Source organism: Heptranchias perlo, chromosome 17 (assembly GCF_035084215.1).
Source record: "Heptranchias perlo isolate sHepPer1 chromosome 17, sHepPer1.hap1, whole genome shotgun sequence".
NCBI classification, from domain to species: Eukaryota; Metazoa; Chordata; class Chondrichthyes; order Hexanchiformes; family Hexanchidae; genus Heptranchias; species Heptranchias perlo.
In genome coordinates, this window is record NC_090341.1 from 10529742 (window position 1) to 10547119 (window position 17378).

General features: G+C 47.1%; 1 protein-coding gene across 1 annotated transcript in view; it reads right to left on the bottom strand.

Moving 5' to 3' along the window:
* The window catches only part of LOC137334044 (ubiquitin-like modifier-activating enzyme 1), a 212513-nt gene that overhangs the window by 178600 nt on the left and 16535 nt on the right, over positions 1 to 17378 (bottom strand). The window contains exons 5-11 of the mRNA XM_067998471.1: positions 15578 to 15684; positions 14179 to 14269; positions 11304 to 11436; positions 10210 to 10307; positions 7572 to 7718; positions 4038 to 4214; positions 2023 to 2133 (exon numbers count right to left, since the gene is read on the bottom strand). Coding sequence (XP_067854572.1) covers positions 2023 to 2133; positions 4038 to 4214; positions 7572 to 7718; positions 10210 to 10307; positions 11304 to 11436; positions 14179 to 14269; positions 15578 to 15684 — 864 coding nt within the window. The remainder of the gene's footprint in view (positions 1 to 2022; positions 2134 to 4037; positions 4215 to 7571; positions 7719 to 10209; positions 10308 to 11303; positions 11437 to 14178; positions 14270 to 15577; positions 15685 to 17378) is intronic.

Below are 17378 nucleotides of genomic sequence, written 5' to 3' on the forward strand. Positions count from 1 at the left end.
GCTTTGTACTCTACAAAATCAGCCGGTCAGCAGCGTGTTAAAAAATCACTCGAAGTACCCCTCAGTAATTTATAGACACCCACCCCTTAACTTCCCGCCAAGATTTAGCCCAACTCTTTACCCTATATTTGGACATGGTCAATGAATCCAATTTTTTGCCGTTCTAACCCACTTCCGTGCAGTTGATGTTTTAATGTTGTCAAATAAATGGTCAACAAAAGCCCCAAAGTCAACCTCTGTTGGATACACAAATTCATAAACCCCAACCACTAACGTCTGTGACGAACCAAATCTGATTAGCTCAGTAACACACAATGATCATTAATCAATTAGCGACGCAATTAGCAACTCATTCTCAGAACTTATCATCAAATTACTCGATCTTGATAGTTAAACGTGATCCACTTAGAATATATAAAAATCAATCAGTCATGGAAACAGAGACAACTCTGTTTCAGCCATGGCTCAGTTGGTAGCATTCTCGCATTTTGAGTCACAGGTTCATGGGTTCAAGTCCCATTCTAGAGACTTGAACGCATCTCAGTGCAGTAATGAGGAGCGCTGCACTGTTGGAGGTGCCGCCTTTCAAATGAGACATTAAACCCCCTCAGGTGGATGTTAAAGATCCCACAGGACTATTTGAAGAAGAGCAGGAAAGTCCTGGCCGACATTTATCCCTCAGCCAACACCTAAAACGGATGATTTGGTCATTTATTTAATTGCCGTTTGTGGGACCTTGCTGTGCGCAAATTGGCTGCCATCATTCCTACATTACAGCAGTGATTACACTTCAAAGGTACCTCATTGGCTGTAAAGCGCTTTGGGATGTCCTGAGGTCATGAAAGGTGCTATATAAATGCAAGTCTTTCTTCTTTTCTTTCTTACTCATACATTAATGGGCGTGTAATTGGCAAATGAATTTCAATATAGGTAAGTGTGAGGTGGTGTATTTTGGTAGGAACAATAAGGAGTCCACGTACTCCTTGGATAGTAAGAGTCTAAATGGGGTAGAGGAGCAGAGGGATCTAGGGGTACAGATACACAAATCACTAAAAGTAGTGACGTAGGTTAATAAGGCCATAAAAAAAAGCAAACAAAACACTGGGGTTCATTTCTAGAGTGATAGAATTGAAAAGCAGAGAAGTTGTGTTAAACTTGTATAGAACCTTGGTTAGACTACACTTGGAGTATTGTGAACAGTTCTGGCCTCCATACTATGAAAAGGATATAGAGGCACTAAAGAAGGTGCAAAAGAGATTTACTAGGGTGATACCAGATCTGAAAGGTTATACCTATCAGGAAAGATTGAAAGGCTGGGGCTCTTTTCTAGAAAAGAGAAGGCTGAGGGGTGACCTGATAGAGGTCTTTACAATTATGAAAAGGTTTGTTAGGGTAGATATAGAGATGATGTTTCCACTTGTGGGGGAGACCAAAACTAGGAGCTATAAATATAAGAGTCACCAATAGATCCAATAGGGAATTCAGGAGAAACCTCTTTACCCAGAGAGTGGTGAGAATGTGGAACTCGCTCCCACAAGGAGTAGTTGAGGTGAATAGCACAGATGCATTCAAGGGGAAGCTAGATAAACACATGAGGGAAAAAGGAACAGAAGGGTATGCTGATAGGGTTAGATGAAATAGGGTGGGAGGAGACTCGTGTGGAGCATAAACACCAGCATGGACCTGCTGGGCCGAATGGCCTGTTTCTGTGCTGTACATTCTATGTAATTCTATCAATAACATGTTTATATACATGAAGGCTTCATGTAGATGTGATGTGGAGATGCCGGTGATGGACTGGGGTTGACAATTGTAAACAATTTTACAACACCAAGTTATAGTCCAGCAATTTTATTTTAAATTCACAAGCTTTCGGAGGCTTCCTCCTTCGTCAGGTAAATGTTCAGGAGCTCCTGAACATTTACCTGACGAAGGAGGAAGCCTCCGAAAGCTCATGTAGATGTGGTCTTTATGGAGAGATATAGTGTGCCAGCGGTAGAGTGTGATCCTGTTGACACTTACAGGCTGACAGGTTTCTTCAGTTAAAAAGGCTTCTTCGTTTTCTTCAGCCAAACACTCGAGTGCATCAAAGTACATCCACTGGTTGAGTGGCATGAACTTCCCGGTACAGGCCTGAAACACCAAGAGCAATGCTTGTCATCACCGTCTTTCACCCTTCTGATATCATTCGGAGGAGATTATTAAACAACATTTTGGATGCCTGTATGCTGTTATTTTTATTCAGATTCTGGGAGCCCATAGCCCAAGAGTCTATGTGTTTATATTATTAAATCCTTTTCCCATAATCTGGATAAACCTGACTCAAAGAGTCTGCCATCGGGCTATCGAAAGCAGCATAAATGCTGGAACCCAGCTCACCAAGGCAGACTCTCAGGTCCTGAATTAACACAGTATAAAAGCAGTTTTGAACTAGAGGTTCAAACTTGCATCGACACCAAGGCCGGCACTGAGACAGTGAGGTACGGGCCCACAGTCACACCAAGGCCTGGACTGAGACAGTGAGGTACGGGCCCACAGTCACACCAAGGCCGGCACTGAGACAGTGAGGTACGGGCCCACAGTCACACCAAGGCCTGGACTGAGACAGTGAGGTGTGGGCCCACAGTCACACCAAGGCCTGGACTGAGACAGTGAGGTACGGGCCCACAGTCACACCAAGGCCGGCACTGAGACAGTGAGGTGTGGGCCCACAGTCACACCAAGGCCTGGACTGAGACAGTGAGGTACGGGCCCACAGTCACACCAAGGCCTGGACTGAGACAGTGAGGTACGGGCCCACAGTCACACCAAGGCCTGGACTGAGACAGTGAGGTGTGGGCCCACAGTCACACCAAGGCCTGGACTGAGACAGTGAGGTACGGGCCCACAGTCACACCAAGGCCTGGACTGAGACAGTGAGGTGTGGGCCCACAATCACACCAAGGCCTGGACTGAGACAGTGAGGTGTGGGCCCACAATCACACCAAGGCCTGGACTGAGACAGTGAGGTGTGGGCCCACAATCACACCAAGGCCTGGACTGAGACAGTGAGGTGTGGGCCCACAGTCACACCAAGGCCTGGACTGAGACAGTGAGGTGTGGGCCCACAGTCACACCAAGGCCTGGACTGAGACAGTGAGGTGTGGGCCCACAATCACACCAAGGCCTGGACTGAGACAGTGAGGTGTGGGCCCACAGTCACACCAAGGCCTGGACTGAGACAGTGAGGTGTGGGCCCACAATCACACCAAGGCCTGGACTGAGACAGTGAGGTGTGGGCCCACAGTCACACCAAGGCCTGGACTGAGACAGTGAGGTGTGGGCCCACAGTCACACCAAGGCCTGGACTGAGACAGTGAGGTGTGGGCCCACAGTCACACCAAGGCCGACACTGAGACAGTGAGGTGTGGGCCCACAGTCACACCAAGGCCTGGACTGAGACAGTGAGGTGTGGGCCCACAATCACACCAAGGCCTGGACTGAGACAGTGAGGTGTGGGCCCACAGTCACACCAAGGCCTGGACTGAGACAGTGAGGTGTGGGCCCACAGTCACACCAAGGCCTGGACTGAGACAGTGAGGTGTGGGCCCACAATCACACCAAGGCCTGGACTGAGACAGTGAGGTGTGGGCCCACAGTCACACCAAGGCCTGGACTGAGACAGTGAGGTGTGGGCCCACAATCACACCAAGGCCGGCACTGAGACAGTGAGGTGTGGTTTACAGACCTTTCAAATCCTCCTCCACAGCATACCATTCCCAAGCTTCGACGAGTACGCTTAATAACAAGCTGTTAATCGGACAACGTCCTGAGGCGAACCCTCTGCTGATTTTTTCTCTCCCCCCCCCCACCCCCGCCCCCATCAGAGAGAAGCCCCTGCCTCTGCTTGTTGCCTCCCCTGTATACCATGGCTGCGGTTGTGACCGGAGATCACGAGATCTAACCCGCGTCCTACCACTTCACGGTGCAGCTCCAAACCAAAACCGAGCTCGCCCGTGTCACAATAGTGTCCGTTACTGGCTTCAGTTCTCTCTTACCTTCATCACTTCCTGTGCAGCGATACCGCCAATAAACGCAGTGATGGGACTCAGGTTGCCGCCAGCGACATAGGCCAGTTTTCTCACCAAGTCCTCATCCAAGGGCTCTTCTCCTACAATAGGCGGGACCTCCTCACTCAGCTTGTTTGCAACGGCTACCAGGAGCTCCGCATCGGTCTACAAGGGAAATAGCAACAGGGAGCGGCTTCAGTTAATACGTTTTAAATAGACATTTTTATTTAGGCATAACAGAGTGCCCAACAGAGGGCTGAACCTGTACAGTGCGGAACTTTGGCTCGTTAATCATAGATTCATAGAAAGTTACGGCACAGGGGGAGGCCATTCAGCCCATCGTGCCCGTGCCGGCCGAGAAAGAGCTATCCAGCTTAATCCCACTTTCCAGCACTTGGTCCGTAGCCCTGTAGGTTACGGCACTTCAAGAACACATCCAAGTTTCTAGAAGTAAAGGGAATTAGGGGTTATGGGGAGCGGGCAGGAAATTGGACATGAAGCTGAGTTCGGATCGGTCAATGCCCTGTGGGTGGCGGAGAGGGCCCAGGGGCTATGTGGCCGGGTCCTGCTCCGACTTCTTGTGTTCTTTAGATTTGTGGTTGGGATCAGATCAGCCATGATCTTATTGAATGGCGGAGCAGGCTCGAGGGGCCGATTGGCCTACTCCTGCTCCAATTTCTTATGTTCTTATGTTCTAAGTACTTTTTAAATGAGTTGAGGGTTTCTGACTCTACCACCCTTTCAGGCAGTGAGTTCCAGACCCCCACCACTCTCTGGGTAAAAAAAATTCTCCTCAGCTCCCCTCTAATCCTTCTACCAATTACTTTAAAACTATGCCCCCTGGTCACTGACCCCTCTGCTAAGGGAACTAGGTCCTCCCTATCCAGTCCCATCATAATTTTATACCTCTCAGTTAAATCTCACCTCAGCCTCCTTTGTTCCAAAGAAAATAACCCCAGCCTATCCAATTTTTCCTCATAGCTAAAATTCTCCAGTCCTGGCAACATCCTCGTAAACCTCCTCGGTCCCCTTTCTTGTGCAATCACATCCTTCCTGTAATGTGGTGACCAGAACTGTACGCAGTACTCTAGCTGTGGCCTAACTAGTGTTTTATACAGTTCTAGCATAACCTCCCTGCTCTTATATTCTGTGCCTCGGCTAATAAAGGAAAAGTATTCCGTATGCCTTCTTAATCATCCTATCTACCTGTCCTGCTACCTTCAGGGATCTGTGGACATGCACTCCAAGGTCCCTCTGTTCCTCTACACCTCTCAGTATCCTCCCATTTATTGTGTATTCCCTTGCCTTGTTTGCCCTCCCCAAATGCATTACCTCGCACTTCTCTGGATTGAATTCCATTTGCCACTTTTCTGCCCACCTGACCAGTCCATTGATATCTTCCTGCAGTCTACAGCTTTCCTCCTCACCATCAACCACACGGCCAGTTTTTGTATCATCTGCAAACTTTTTGATCAAACCCCCCCACATTCAAGTCCAAATCATTAATATATTCCACAAAAAGCAAGGGACCTAGTACTGAGCCTTGTAGGATCCCACTGGAAACAGCCTTCCAGTCGCAAGAATACCATCAACCGTTACCCTTTGCCTCCTGCCACTGAGCCAATTTTGGATCCCACTAGCCGCTTTCCCTTGGATCCCATGGGCGTGTACTTTTTTGACCAGTCTGCCATGTGGGACCTTGTCAAAAGCATTGCTAAAATCCATGTAGACTACAGCAAATGCGTTACCCTCATCGACCCTCCTTGTTACCTCCTTAAAAAATTCAATCAAGTTAGTCAGACCCGACCTTCCCGTAACAAAACCATGCTGACTGTCCTTTCGAAATGACGATTTATGCTGTCCCTCAGAATCGATTCCAATAATTTGCCCATCACCGAGGTTCGACTGACTGGCCTGTAAATGCTCGGTCTATCTCTTTCTCTCTTTTTGAACAATGGTACAACGTTAGCGGTCCTCCAATCCTCCGACACCACGCCTGTTTAATGTTCGGCCCATTTTGGTGACTGGTTGTGCTCGTCAAGTTGAGGGATTTCCATGAAGGACAGGAAAAGCTTCTTTATCGAAAACAAGAATCAACATTTGCAATGGGTAAACTTGCATTTATATAGGGCCTTTCACTACCTCGGGAAGTCCCAAAGCGCTTTACAGCCAATTAAATCCTTTTGAAGTGTATTCACTGTTGTAATGTAGCAGCCAATTTGCACACAGCAAGGTCCCACAAGCAGCAATGAGACTAGATAATCTATTTTAGTGATGTTGGTTGAGGGATAAATATTGGCCAGGACATCGGGGAACACTCCCTGCCCTTCTTCGAACGGAGCCTGGGATCTGAAAGGGACGATGGGGCCTTGGTTTAATGTTTCATCCGAAAGACGGCACCTCCAACAGTGCAGCACCCCCTCAGTACTGCACTGGAATGTCAGCGTAGATTACGTGCTCAAGTCTCTGGATTGGGACTTGAACCCACGACCGTCTGACTCAGACGAGAGGGCTACCCACTGAGCCATGGCTAACAGTGACAGCAGTGTTGACAATGATCTACATTCATAGAATCATTGAAAGGTGACAGCGCGGAAGGAGGCCATTTGGCCCATCGAGTCCGTGCCGGCTCTATGCAAGAGCAATCCAGCTAGTCCCACTCCCCTGCCCTTTCCCCATAACCCTGCAAATTTTTTGCTTTCAAGTGCTTATCCTGTTCCCTTTTGAAGGCCATGATTGAATCTGCCTCCACTACTACCTTGGGCAGTGCATTCCAGATCCTAACCACTCGCTGCATAAAAATGTTTTTCCTCATGTCACTTTTGGTTCTTTTACCAATCACCTTAAATCTATGCCCTCTGGTCTTTGACCCTTCCACCAATGGGAACAGTTTCTCTCTATCTATTCTGTCTAGACCCTTCTTGATTTTGAATACCTCTATCAAATCTCCTCGCAATCGTCTCTGTTCCAAGGAGAACAATCCCAGCTTCTCCAGTCTAACACTAGATTAAAGTCCCTCATCCCTGGAATCATTCTAGTAAATCTTTTCTGTACCCTCTCTAAGGTCTTCACATCTTTCCTAAAGTGCGGTGCCCAGAACTGGACACAATACTGCAGTTGTGGCCGAACCAGTGTTTTATAAAGGTTCATCGTGACTTCCATACTTTTGCACTCTATGCCTCTATTTATAAAGCCCAGGATCCCATATGCTTTTTTAACCGCTTTCTCAACCTTTAACGATTTGTGCACATATACCCCCAGGTCTCTTTGTTCCTGCACCCCTTTTAGAATTGTGCCCTCCTCGTTCTTCCTACCGAAATGGATCACTTTGCATTTTCCCGCGTTAAATTTCATCTGCCACGTGTCCGCCCATGCCACTAGCCTGCCTATATCCTCTTGAAGTCTAATTAATTTCAACAGCACAGTGCGGAGGTATCTGATGAACAGCAGCGGAATGTTACTAAGTGGAGGACTGCCCATCCGAGAGGGAAGTTCCGCCTCCGGGTAATGGAAAGTGCTCACCTTTCCCCGGGGTTTGGGGAGCCGGCTGTGCTCCCGCACAAAGTGATGGAGAGCCTGGAATGCAACGTGCAGCGTCCCGTGCCTGTCTGTTTTCCCAAAGTCTGAAATCTGATACTTCGGCTCCTTCAGTGCCTCCCTCAGGGGTTTCTGCGAACGAGAAGACAAGAGTCAGCGACAGAACCTGGGACGGCAACGAGCCTCTGGAACCCCGTGTCATCAATTAGGGCGTTGGCAGCAGACACGCTAACAGGTCGCCCACTCCGCAACTACGGCAACCTACACAAAACAGCGGCAACCTATATTAAAACCGCGGTAATATACGGGAACCGCGCCAAAAGAGCGTGTAAACCCTCCACGTCTCTGCCTCTCGTAGTTTAACGTGCCTCGTCAACGTGAAGTGAAAGGTTTCACTGAGCATTCTGGGGCTTAGAGGGTTAAATTATGAGGACAGGTTGCATCAACTTGGCTTGTATTCCCTTGAGTTTAGGAGGTTGAGGGGTGATCTGATCGAGGTATTTAAAATGTTAGAAAGATTCAGTAGGGTAGACGTGGAGAAACTATTTTCTCTGGTGGGGGAAAACACGAACTCTTAAAATTAGAGCTCGGCCATTTCGGAGGGAAACCAGGAAGCACTTTGTTCATAGAAAAGGTTGGTAGAAATCTGGAACTCTCTCCTCCAAAAGGCTGTGGACGCTGGGGGTCAATTGGAGCTTTCAAGGCTGAGATCGATAGATTTTTGTTGGGTATCAAAGGATTATGGAGCAAAGGTGGGAAAATGGAGTTGAGGTACAGACCAGCCATGATCTAGTTGAATGGTGGGGCAGGCCTGAGGGGCTGAATGGCCAACTCCTGATCCTAATGTTCCTATGATGAAAATACCCTTGGGGGAAGATGTGGGGGGGGGGGTGATGGAAGTTGGGCTTATGTCTGATAAATTCACAGGTCATTGACTTTCAAAATGTCACTTGCTGTATGAGGTAGGATAATGCTTGCGGGAGAACAGGGGAAAAAAATAATCAATTTTTTAATTAAAAGCGCAGATGAATTTTCGAGGCGTCAATACTGACTTTTGTTTGACCTGATCTGGGGAGAGCATCCTCTGTGCTCTACTCTCCCCAGCTTATGCCATCATCGCGATTCAGTCTCTGTGTAGCAGCGTTGGAGGCCAGCTCAAGCTACAGTCGCAAAATCACGTCACATTGCGACCGTACCAGGGAATTTGATGCTGGTCGAGCCCCACAGGTCAGCACGCACGTGTTACAAAACTGTTCTAGCATTCCCACGACGCAAGGCTTGAACCGGCTCAGTGTGTTTGGCAGGCCGACTTGGGGGGGGTGGTGGTGGCAGGGAGGAAGAGGGGGGTCCTACGAAAAGGAGGGAGGATCACCGTTGCCGCTGGAACAAGGCAGATCGAGTCCTTCATGTTCGGCAGGAGAGCCAGGGATTCGCCATTGGCTGCACACTTGCTGAAGTTGTGGGTGATTGCAGGGTGCATTGGTAAGTTTATAGTCATGCACTGTTCGGGATTTAGCTTTATGTTCTTTTTTTAATTCATTCTTGGGATATGGGTGTTGCTGGCAAGGCCAACATTTATTGCCCATCTCTAGTTAACCTTGAGAAGGTGGTGGTGAGCCGCCTTCTTGAACCGCTGCAGTCCGTGTGGTGAAGTCACTCCCACAGTGCTGTTAGGAAGGGAGTTCCAGGATTTTGACCCAGCGACGATGAAGGAACGGGCGATATATTTCCAAGTCAGGATGGTGTGTGACTTGGAGGTGGTGTTGTTCCCATGTACCTGGTGCTCTTGTCCTTCCAGGTGGTGGAGGTGATGGGTTTGGGAGGTGAAGTGTTCTCTCCTACATTCACTGATGAGCTCTTTTCCTCAGCTTAGCAATCACCTTCACTGAATACACACAAAACGCCCTCAAACAACACTCCCCTCCCCTCTCCGATTCCCTTTATGACTTTAAAGTTTGCATCATTTCCATTTGCTCCCCGACAAATTCCTGAGAGAAGTCTTCTCCAGTTTCTGGAGCTACTGATCTGTGACACCCGTGATGCCATCACATATGTATATGTGTCCAGACATGCTTTAATCAGGAAACCATTAATGATACATTTAGCCATGGGTTCTACCCCTAACTATAACGTTCTGGAGTTTAGTTTCTTTCTTAATTTCTCAGGACGTGGGCATCGTTAGCTAGGCTGGCATCTGTTGCCCATCCCCAGTAGCCCTGAGAAGATGGCAGTGAGCCTGCTTGCTAGGCTACTTCAGTGGGCAGTTAAGAGTCACCCAAATTGGTGTGGGTCTGAAGTCACGTATAGACCAGACCCCATGAGTAAGGATGGCAGGTTTCCTTCCCTAAAAAGGACATTAGTGAACCAGTTGGGTTTTTAACGACAATCCGACAGCTTTGTGGTCACTTTTACTGATGCCAGGTCCGAATTCAAATTCCTCAAACTGCCACGATGGGATTTGAACTCACATTTTCCGACTAGTCCAAAGTCTCTGGATTACTAGTCCAGTAACATAACCATCAGGCTACCGTGCCCTTCGTGTTGAGATTGCGAAGTGGAGATGGAGGAGGGGACAGATGGCCCGACACAGAATCGCCAAATGCGGAAAAAGGGATGTACTCACGAAGGTCAATTTCTGCGGCATTTTCGCTTCCGTCACAATTCCGCCTTTCTTATAGTCGCCAAAGCTGCTCGTGTCGCAGATCGAGAAGGAATGAGGATCTTAAAAAAAAACACACACAGCAAAAAGCTGACGATAAACGGAGCAGGACAGTGAAAAGTGGAGACTGAGGGAATGTTAGTCGAAAGAGAAGGTACAGCAGTATTTAAAAATTGCAATATTAAAAAGAAAAAGCAGCCAGATTTTTACAAATGCCCATTACGGGTGGTGAGAATCGGCCAGCGATATACACAGAGTTTACATGGGCACAACCTTTTGATGCGTTAGTGGGCAGGGCAGCCTGCATTGGGAAAATCAGCCCCTAATATTGTTACTTTAAATAAAAGAAAGGAGAATAAAATAGGTGAGAAACTGTCTCCACTGACAGAAGGGTCGATAACCAGAGGGGACAGATTTAAGATAATCAGCAAAAGAACCAGGGGGCAGAAGAGGAGAATTTTTTTTAAACGCAGCAAGTTTTAATGATCTGGAATGCACTGCTCGAGAAGGTGGTGGAATCAGATTCAATAATAACCTTCGAAAGGGAATTGGATAAATATTTGAAGGGGATAAAATTTGCAGGGCCATGAGGAAAGAGCAGGGGAGTGGGACTAATTGGATAGCTCTTTCAAAGAGCCGGCACAGGCACGATGGGCAGAATGGACTCCTTCTGTGCTGTATGATTCTACGATGAGAGACACAAGAAAACAGGGAATGAGACAAGGTCCCCCTTATAGCAATGTATAGGATAGTAAACAGTATAGACAAAATACATCTAGGGCACTACTTCAAATTAAACTGCGACAGACAAGGAGACACAAGTTCATACTGGTAAGAGGCAAACTTAGGGCTGATGTCAGGAAGTTCTTTGTACAAAAACTGATCAAAAGTGAAGAATTTTTTTTCTACATTTCAAAAACTTGACACTTTCATCATCTCTTCATTGTCTCCTGAAAACCACTGGAGCATTCCTACACAAGTAAAATATCATCGTGGGGTTTTACTGCCATCTAGTGTTACCTGGAGCATGACGCACTCTGTACTGAAAAGCTGCTTACCATTGACCTGGATTTCAACGGGTTTGTGGTTATTCAGTTCAGTCATGCCCTCAACCTCCGAGAAGGTCACGTACTCCCCAGTCTGAAATCCGTGAGACGATTCCTCCAAACAAGTCACCACCCCGGGATTGTCCTTAAAAAAAAAAGATCCGACCGATTTAATTTAAATGCTTTTGCAGGGCTCGGCGTTGAGTTTCAGGAACTTATTTCTCAACCAAGTCTTTGAAGCAGAGAAAGGACAGCAAATCAGAAGCTGTGCTCATGTTGCATTTAGTTTCGCCGACTCCTTCCGCGCGAGTCTCAAGGAGCTGAGAGCAACACCAATTAAACCCGCCAGGTTCCTGGCTGACAACCTCAGCGAATCCGACAAGTTTTACTATGGTGTTGCCACTGGCTACAGATTGGTAGCAGGCAGCACCAACGTGGCACTAAGTTTACCTGACGAAGGAGGAAGCCTCCGAAAGCTTGTAGATTTCAAATAAAAATTGTTGGACTATAACTTGGTGTTGTAAAATTGTTTACAATTGCAGAATAACAGTCAGTTTAGGGGTATCCTAGAAACTGAAGGCGCTTTTATTTTACGAGCGCCCGACCCCAGGGCATGCGCCCAGCCAACATCAAGCGCCCCATTCTTCCACAATCAGCTGCACTTTGAAATACAAGCCACAGAAACCCACTTTGCCATGGGTCTTGTAAACTGTTGCCGGGTTCTCTAACTCAACTTCTGGTCAGACATTGGTGCTGAGTGGCAAACCGGACAAGGGAGAGCACGACGGAGACTGGTAACGCCTTTCCTCTGTTTCGCAGCTCAGTGGGACTGCCCTCACTTGGTTCCACTCTTACCTAAATGTAAGGAATCTTGCAACACCAGGTTATAGTCCAACAATTTTGTTTTAAAATCACAAGCTTTCAGAGATTATCCCCTTCGTCAGGTGAATGAGTGAAAGATTCTCAAATCGCATATCTTATATTAGGCTGGGACAGCATCACACCAATCAAAAGGTGTCGTTGTTGTTCAAACAGGCCAGTCACGGAGAACAGCACGTCCCAGTACACTGGATATACATTGTGGCAATTATACAGACAGAAAGAAAGAGACCCAAATGGCAGAGAGAGAGAGAATATTAAAACACACAACTTTTTTTTCCCCTTTTTTTCCCCCACCAGCAAAAAGGGGAAAAAAATTTATGTGTTTTAATATTCTCTCTCTCTCTGCCATTTGGGTGCTGTTCTCCGTGACTGGCCTGTTTGAACAACAACGACACCTTTTGATTGGTGTGATGCTGTCCCAGCCTAATATAAGATATGCGATTTGAGAATCTTTCACTCATTCACCTGACGAAGGGGATAATCTCCGAAAGCTTGTGATTTTAAAATAAAATTGTTGGACTATAACCTGGTGTTGTAAGATTCCTTACATTTATCTCATCCTAGCCAGAGCACCTCCAGCAATGGCTTCTCGTCCCACCCCCGCACTGTTACCTCTGGAGGCCTCCATGGATATAATTCTGGGCCCCCTCCTCCACCTGCTGCTCCTTGGAGTCAGTTTCCACACCTACACTGAAGGCATCCAGCCCTACCTCTCCGCCACCTGTCTTCGCCCCTCCGCTGCCTCCCTGTTGTCAGACTGCTGGGATGAATTGCTATTTCCACCAGTTAAAACATGGGGAAGACTGAAGCTATTGTGTTTGGGCCCCGCCACAAACTCCCTACCCTTGCTGCCGATTCCAACTCCCTCCCATGTGGCATCAGCAGCTTGCAGGCGAGGGCGCAGTCACGGTCTCGACTGAAGAAGGTGCATGGGTCACAGGATGGGGAAGGGGAGGAAAAATAGAAAATGCAGCTCGAAAAGGGAAATTAACTAGAAAACAACACAACGGGCCGGAAATTGCGCTGAGCGGCGAATGGACGTCGCCCGCCACTCGTAAGTAACTAACCCACCCACAAACTTTGCGCGGGCTTCTGGGCGCCAACTCGCTTTAATTGAGAGCTGCAAGAGGTGCAGCGGTGATTCCCGGGCTACTCTGAGCATTGAGAGCGGGGAAAGGATCTTTCTCTCCCCTCAAGCAACCAGCTGGAAGCATCATTGACAAGCCGCGCAGTCAGAATCAGGAAGTGTCAGGTAGATTAGTAAATTCTCTATAAAATTAGTTAGAGAAAGCAAAATAAAAAGAGAGGGCAACATTAAGAGACAGAGGTAAAAAGAGACAGAAAGCATAAGTAAAAAAATAATAATTTAATTTTTTTTAAATAAGTGTTCCCAACAACAATTAATTTCAAGGGCAATGAGATTCCACATTTTTAAAAGTTAATTTTCAGTGCCAGAGGGGCTGTTGGGGAGTCATTAATACTTACCACACCGTTTTAAAAGTTAGTTTAGACCTAAAATGCTCAGCTTACCGTTTTCATGGAAAGATTAGTTCGTTTCCAGCTGGGCAGTGCAGCAAGTTTGCGTTTGTCCGTTCATTCAGCCGGTGAGATCTTTTTAACGCAACGCAGGGCAAATGGTAGAGCAACTTCCAGATTTCGACGTTTGACTGCGCGTGTGCGCTTGCCAGAACTTGCTCTTCCATTTGCCCTGTAATAACGGCGAGCCCCGTTAGCCTCACCATTATTTCTTGAGCAATTTCTGGGCCAACGTCTCGCAGGTGTGTAAACAAAGAGTTTTTGCGTACTTTCTTTGCATCCAATGTCCTGTACCCGATCTGGAGCACAGGGTGCTCCACACAAAGACTCACCAAAAAGGAAGTGAAAATGACTCCATCTCTCTGCAGTGATCCGTTCACCTTGATGAGCAAGTAAACACACGGGGGAGGGAAATAAAAAAAAAGAGACAAAACTGCAAGTTGGTCATTTGTGAAGGAAGCAGGTTTACCTTGGTGATCCACGTCACTAGAGCATGTTGGGGCTCCTCACCGTTCGGGTCAGTCACGATAAATTCCTCTCCAAAGTCACAGAACAGCTGGCTGTTAAATAAACCAAAAACCTAGTTTTTACTGAATCAAATGTGGGTGCAGCTTAGGCAGTCTGAATTCAGAGAATCATACAGCATTCGGCCCATCGTACCTATGCCGGCTCATTGAAAAGAGCCATCCAATTTTTACACCATTTAAAAAAAAAACTGTCCAATTGCATTGACTTTTATGCTAATGCTTGAAGATACATTGCCTCGCTTGTATACTCAAACTTGACTGAGAATGGCCAGGACGAAACAGGGATGCCTCCATGAGACACTAACACACGGTGGGGTGTTTCTTATTTTTCTCTCGGAGGTCACTTCTAAATTGCTTCCTCTCAAGCCTTAAAAAGGCCAGGATTTTCCATCCATTCAGTGAAACTCAATTCTGTGATCCTGGAGAACAGTCTTGCAGCTCATGTCAAGAAATGCTTCGAGGGGTTGACCAGAACTGTACACAGTACTCAACGTATGTTCTGACGAGAGCACTCGACAACTTGAGAATGACTTGCTCTGAGTTTTACCCCATCAATATGGCTACATAATTCAATCGTTCTAATTGTTTTGTTGATTGCTACTCCTCGTGATTGGACATGATCAGCATTGGGTCTACTAAAACCCCTAGGGCTCGCAATTTCACCCTTGCCTAGCCCGAGACCGTTCATGGAGCACCTACATTGCCCAGTTTGTCTTCCTATGTGCAGTACTTTAGACTTGCCTGTATTAAATTAACTCTGCCATTGATTTTCCCGACTTATATATTTTGTCTAACTCTTGTTGTAGTTCCCTGACTGTTTGAGTATGAAGTGAAGTGGTTATGTTACTGGACTAGTAATTCAGAGGCCTGGACTAATAATTCAGAGAACGTGAGTTCAAATCCCACTGTGGCAGTTTCAGTTCTTTAAAAAACAATCTGGGAATAAAAGTGGCCATGAAGCTGTTGGATTGTTGGAAAAGCCCATCTGGTTCACTAATGTTCTTGCGGAGAGGAAGCCTGCCGTCCTTACCCGGTCTGGCCTACTGGACTCCAGTCCCCACACCAATGTGGTCGACGCTTAACTGCATTCTGAAGTGGCCTAGCAAGCCCCTCAGTTTTATCAAACCGTGATGCAGCAGTTCAAGAAGAAGGCTCCCCACCACCGCCTTCTCAGGGCAAAAAACGCCGGCCTTGCCGGTGACGCCCACAGCCCAAGAATGAAAAGAAACTTTAGTCTTACAGCTTCCGGTCATAGTACATCTTTAGAGATGACAACCACCCTACGGCACTCAGACTGTACGAACATCGAGGCAAAGCAGCAAACCGGAAAGGGGCCCTTACCCGAACAAGCCTTTAGTATCCGCCACTATGAACCTGATGTTATTCTCGTGACAAAACTGCCCGACGTGCAACTGTTCATCCAGCGAGGAATTGGTCAGCACAACCACCTAGAGGAGAATTTCAAACATTAAACAAACGTGCGGAATCAGGTCAGTAAAAGTTCCACAACGGGATGGGCGACGCACTGTGGTAAGTGCTCGACTGCTGAAGGAGTCCCAGGATGGCTTTACAATAGAGGATTGCAGCCAATAGCAGACGCACAGCTCTCCCTCCATCAGCTGCAATCCTCAGTATAAATGACCCGGCCTGTAGGGAACAGACAGCACTGTGGGGTCACCAAAACGCGGGCCTGTAAACCTGATGCTGGGTCAATGACTCCCGACGTGGCAGAATAACGTGCAGCGGACTACAGGAGCGGTTCCAAGTTGCACCTTTATCTTGATTTCCTGGGGATGTTAAACGGTGCTCAGATCTTTTATACACGTTATAGACAGCGTAGGTCTTTTTTGTTCCTCCATGTAGATGAAAACATAAAGTTACAAAGGGATATTGATAGATTAGGTGGATGGGCAAAACTGTGGCAAATGGAATTCAATGTAGACAAATGTGAGGTCATCCACCTTGGATCAAAAAAAGGATAGAACAGGGTACTTTCTAAATGGTAAAAAGTTAAAATCAGTGGATGTCCAAAGGGACTTAGGGGTTCAGGTACATAGATCATTGAAGTGTCATGAACAGGTGCAGAAAATAATCAAGAAGGCTAATGGAATGCTGGCCTTTATATCTAGAGGACTGGAGTACAAGGGGGCAGAAGTTATGCTGCAGCTATACAAAACCCTGGTTAGACCGCACCTGGAGTACAGTGAGCAGTTCTGGGCATCGTACCTTCGGAAGGACATACTGACCTGGGAGGGAGTGCAGCGTAGGTTTACTAGAATGATACCCGGACTTCAAGGGTTAAGTTACGAGGAGAGATTACACAAATTGGGGTTGTATTCTCTAGAGTTTCGAAGGTTAAGGGGTGATCTGATCGAAGTTTATAAGATATTAAGGGGAACAGATAGGGTGGATAGAGAGAAACTATTTCCGCTGGTTGGGGATTTTAGGAGTAGGGGGCACAGTCTAAAAATTAGAGCCAGACCTTTCAGGAGCGAGATTAGAAAACATTTCTACACACAAAGGGTGGTAGAAGTTTGGAACTCTCTTCCGCAAACAGCAATTGATACTAGCTCAATTGTTAAATTTAAATGTGAGATAGATAGCTTTTTGGCAATCAAAGGTATTAAGGGATATGGGCCAAAGGCAGGTATATGGAGTTTGATCACAGATCAGCCATGATCTTATCAAATGGCGGAGCAGGCACGAGGGGCTACTCCTGTTCCTATGTTCCATACGTTCTCATGTTTTATTTATAAACTGCCGGCGAGAAAACAAGGAAGAAAAGACCATATGGAGATACCACAAACAGCACGATTGGAACTTTTTTTCATTATTTGTTCACTGGAAGTGGGCGTCGCTGGTAAGACCAGCATTTACTGCCCATCCCTAATTATCCTCGAGAAGGTGGTGAGCCGCCTTCTTGAACCGCTGCAGTCCGTGTGGTGAAGGTTCTCCCACAGTGATGTTAGGAAGGGAGTTCCAGGATTTTGACCCAGCGACGATGAAGGAACGGTGATATATTTCCAAGTCGGGATGGTGTGTGACTTGGAGGGGGAACGTGCAGGTGGTATTGTTCCCATGTGCCTGCTGCCCTTGTCCTTGTCCTTCTAGGTGGTAGAGGTCGCGGGTTTGGGAGGTGCTG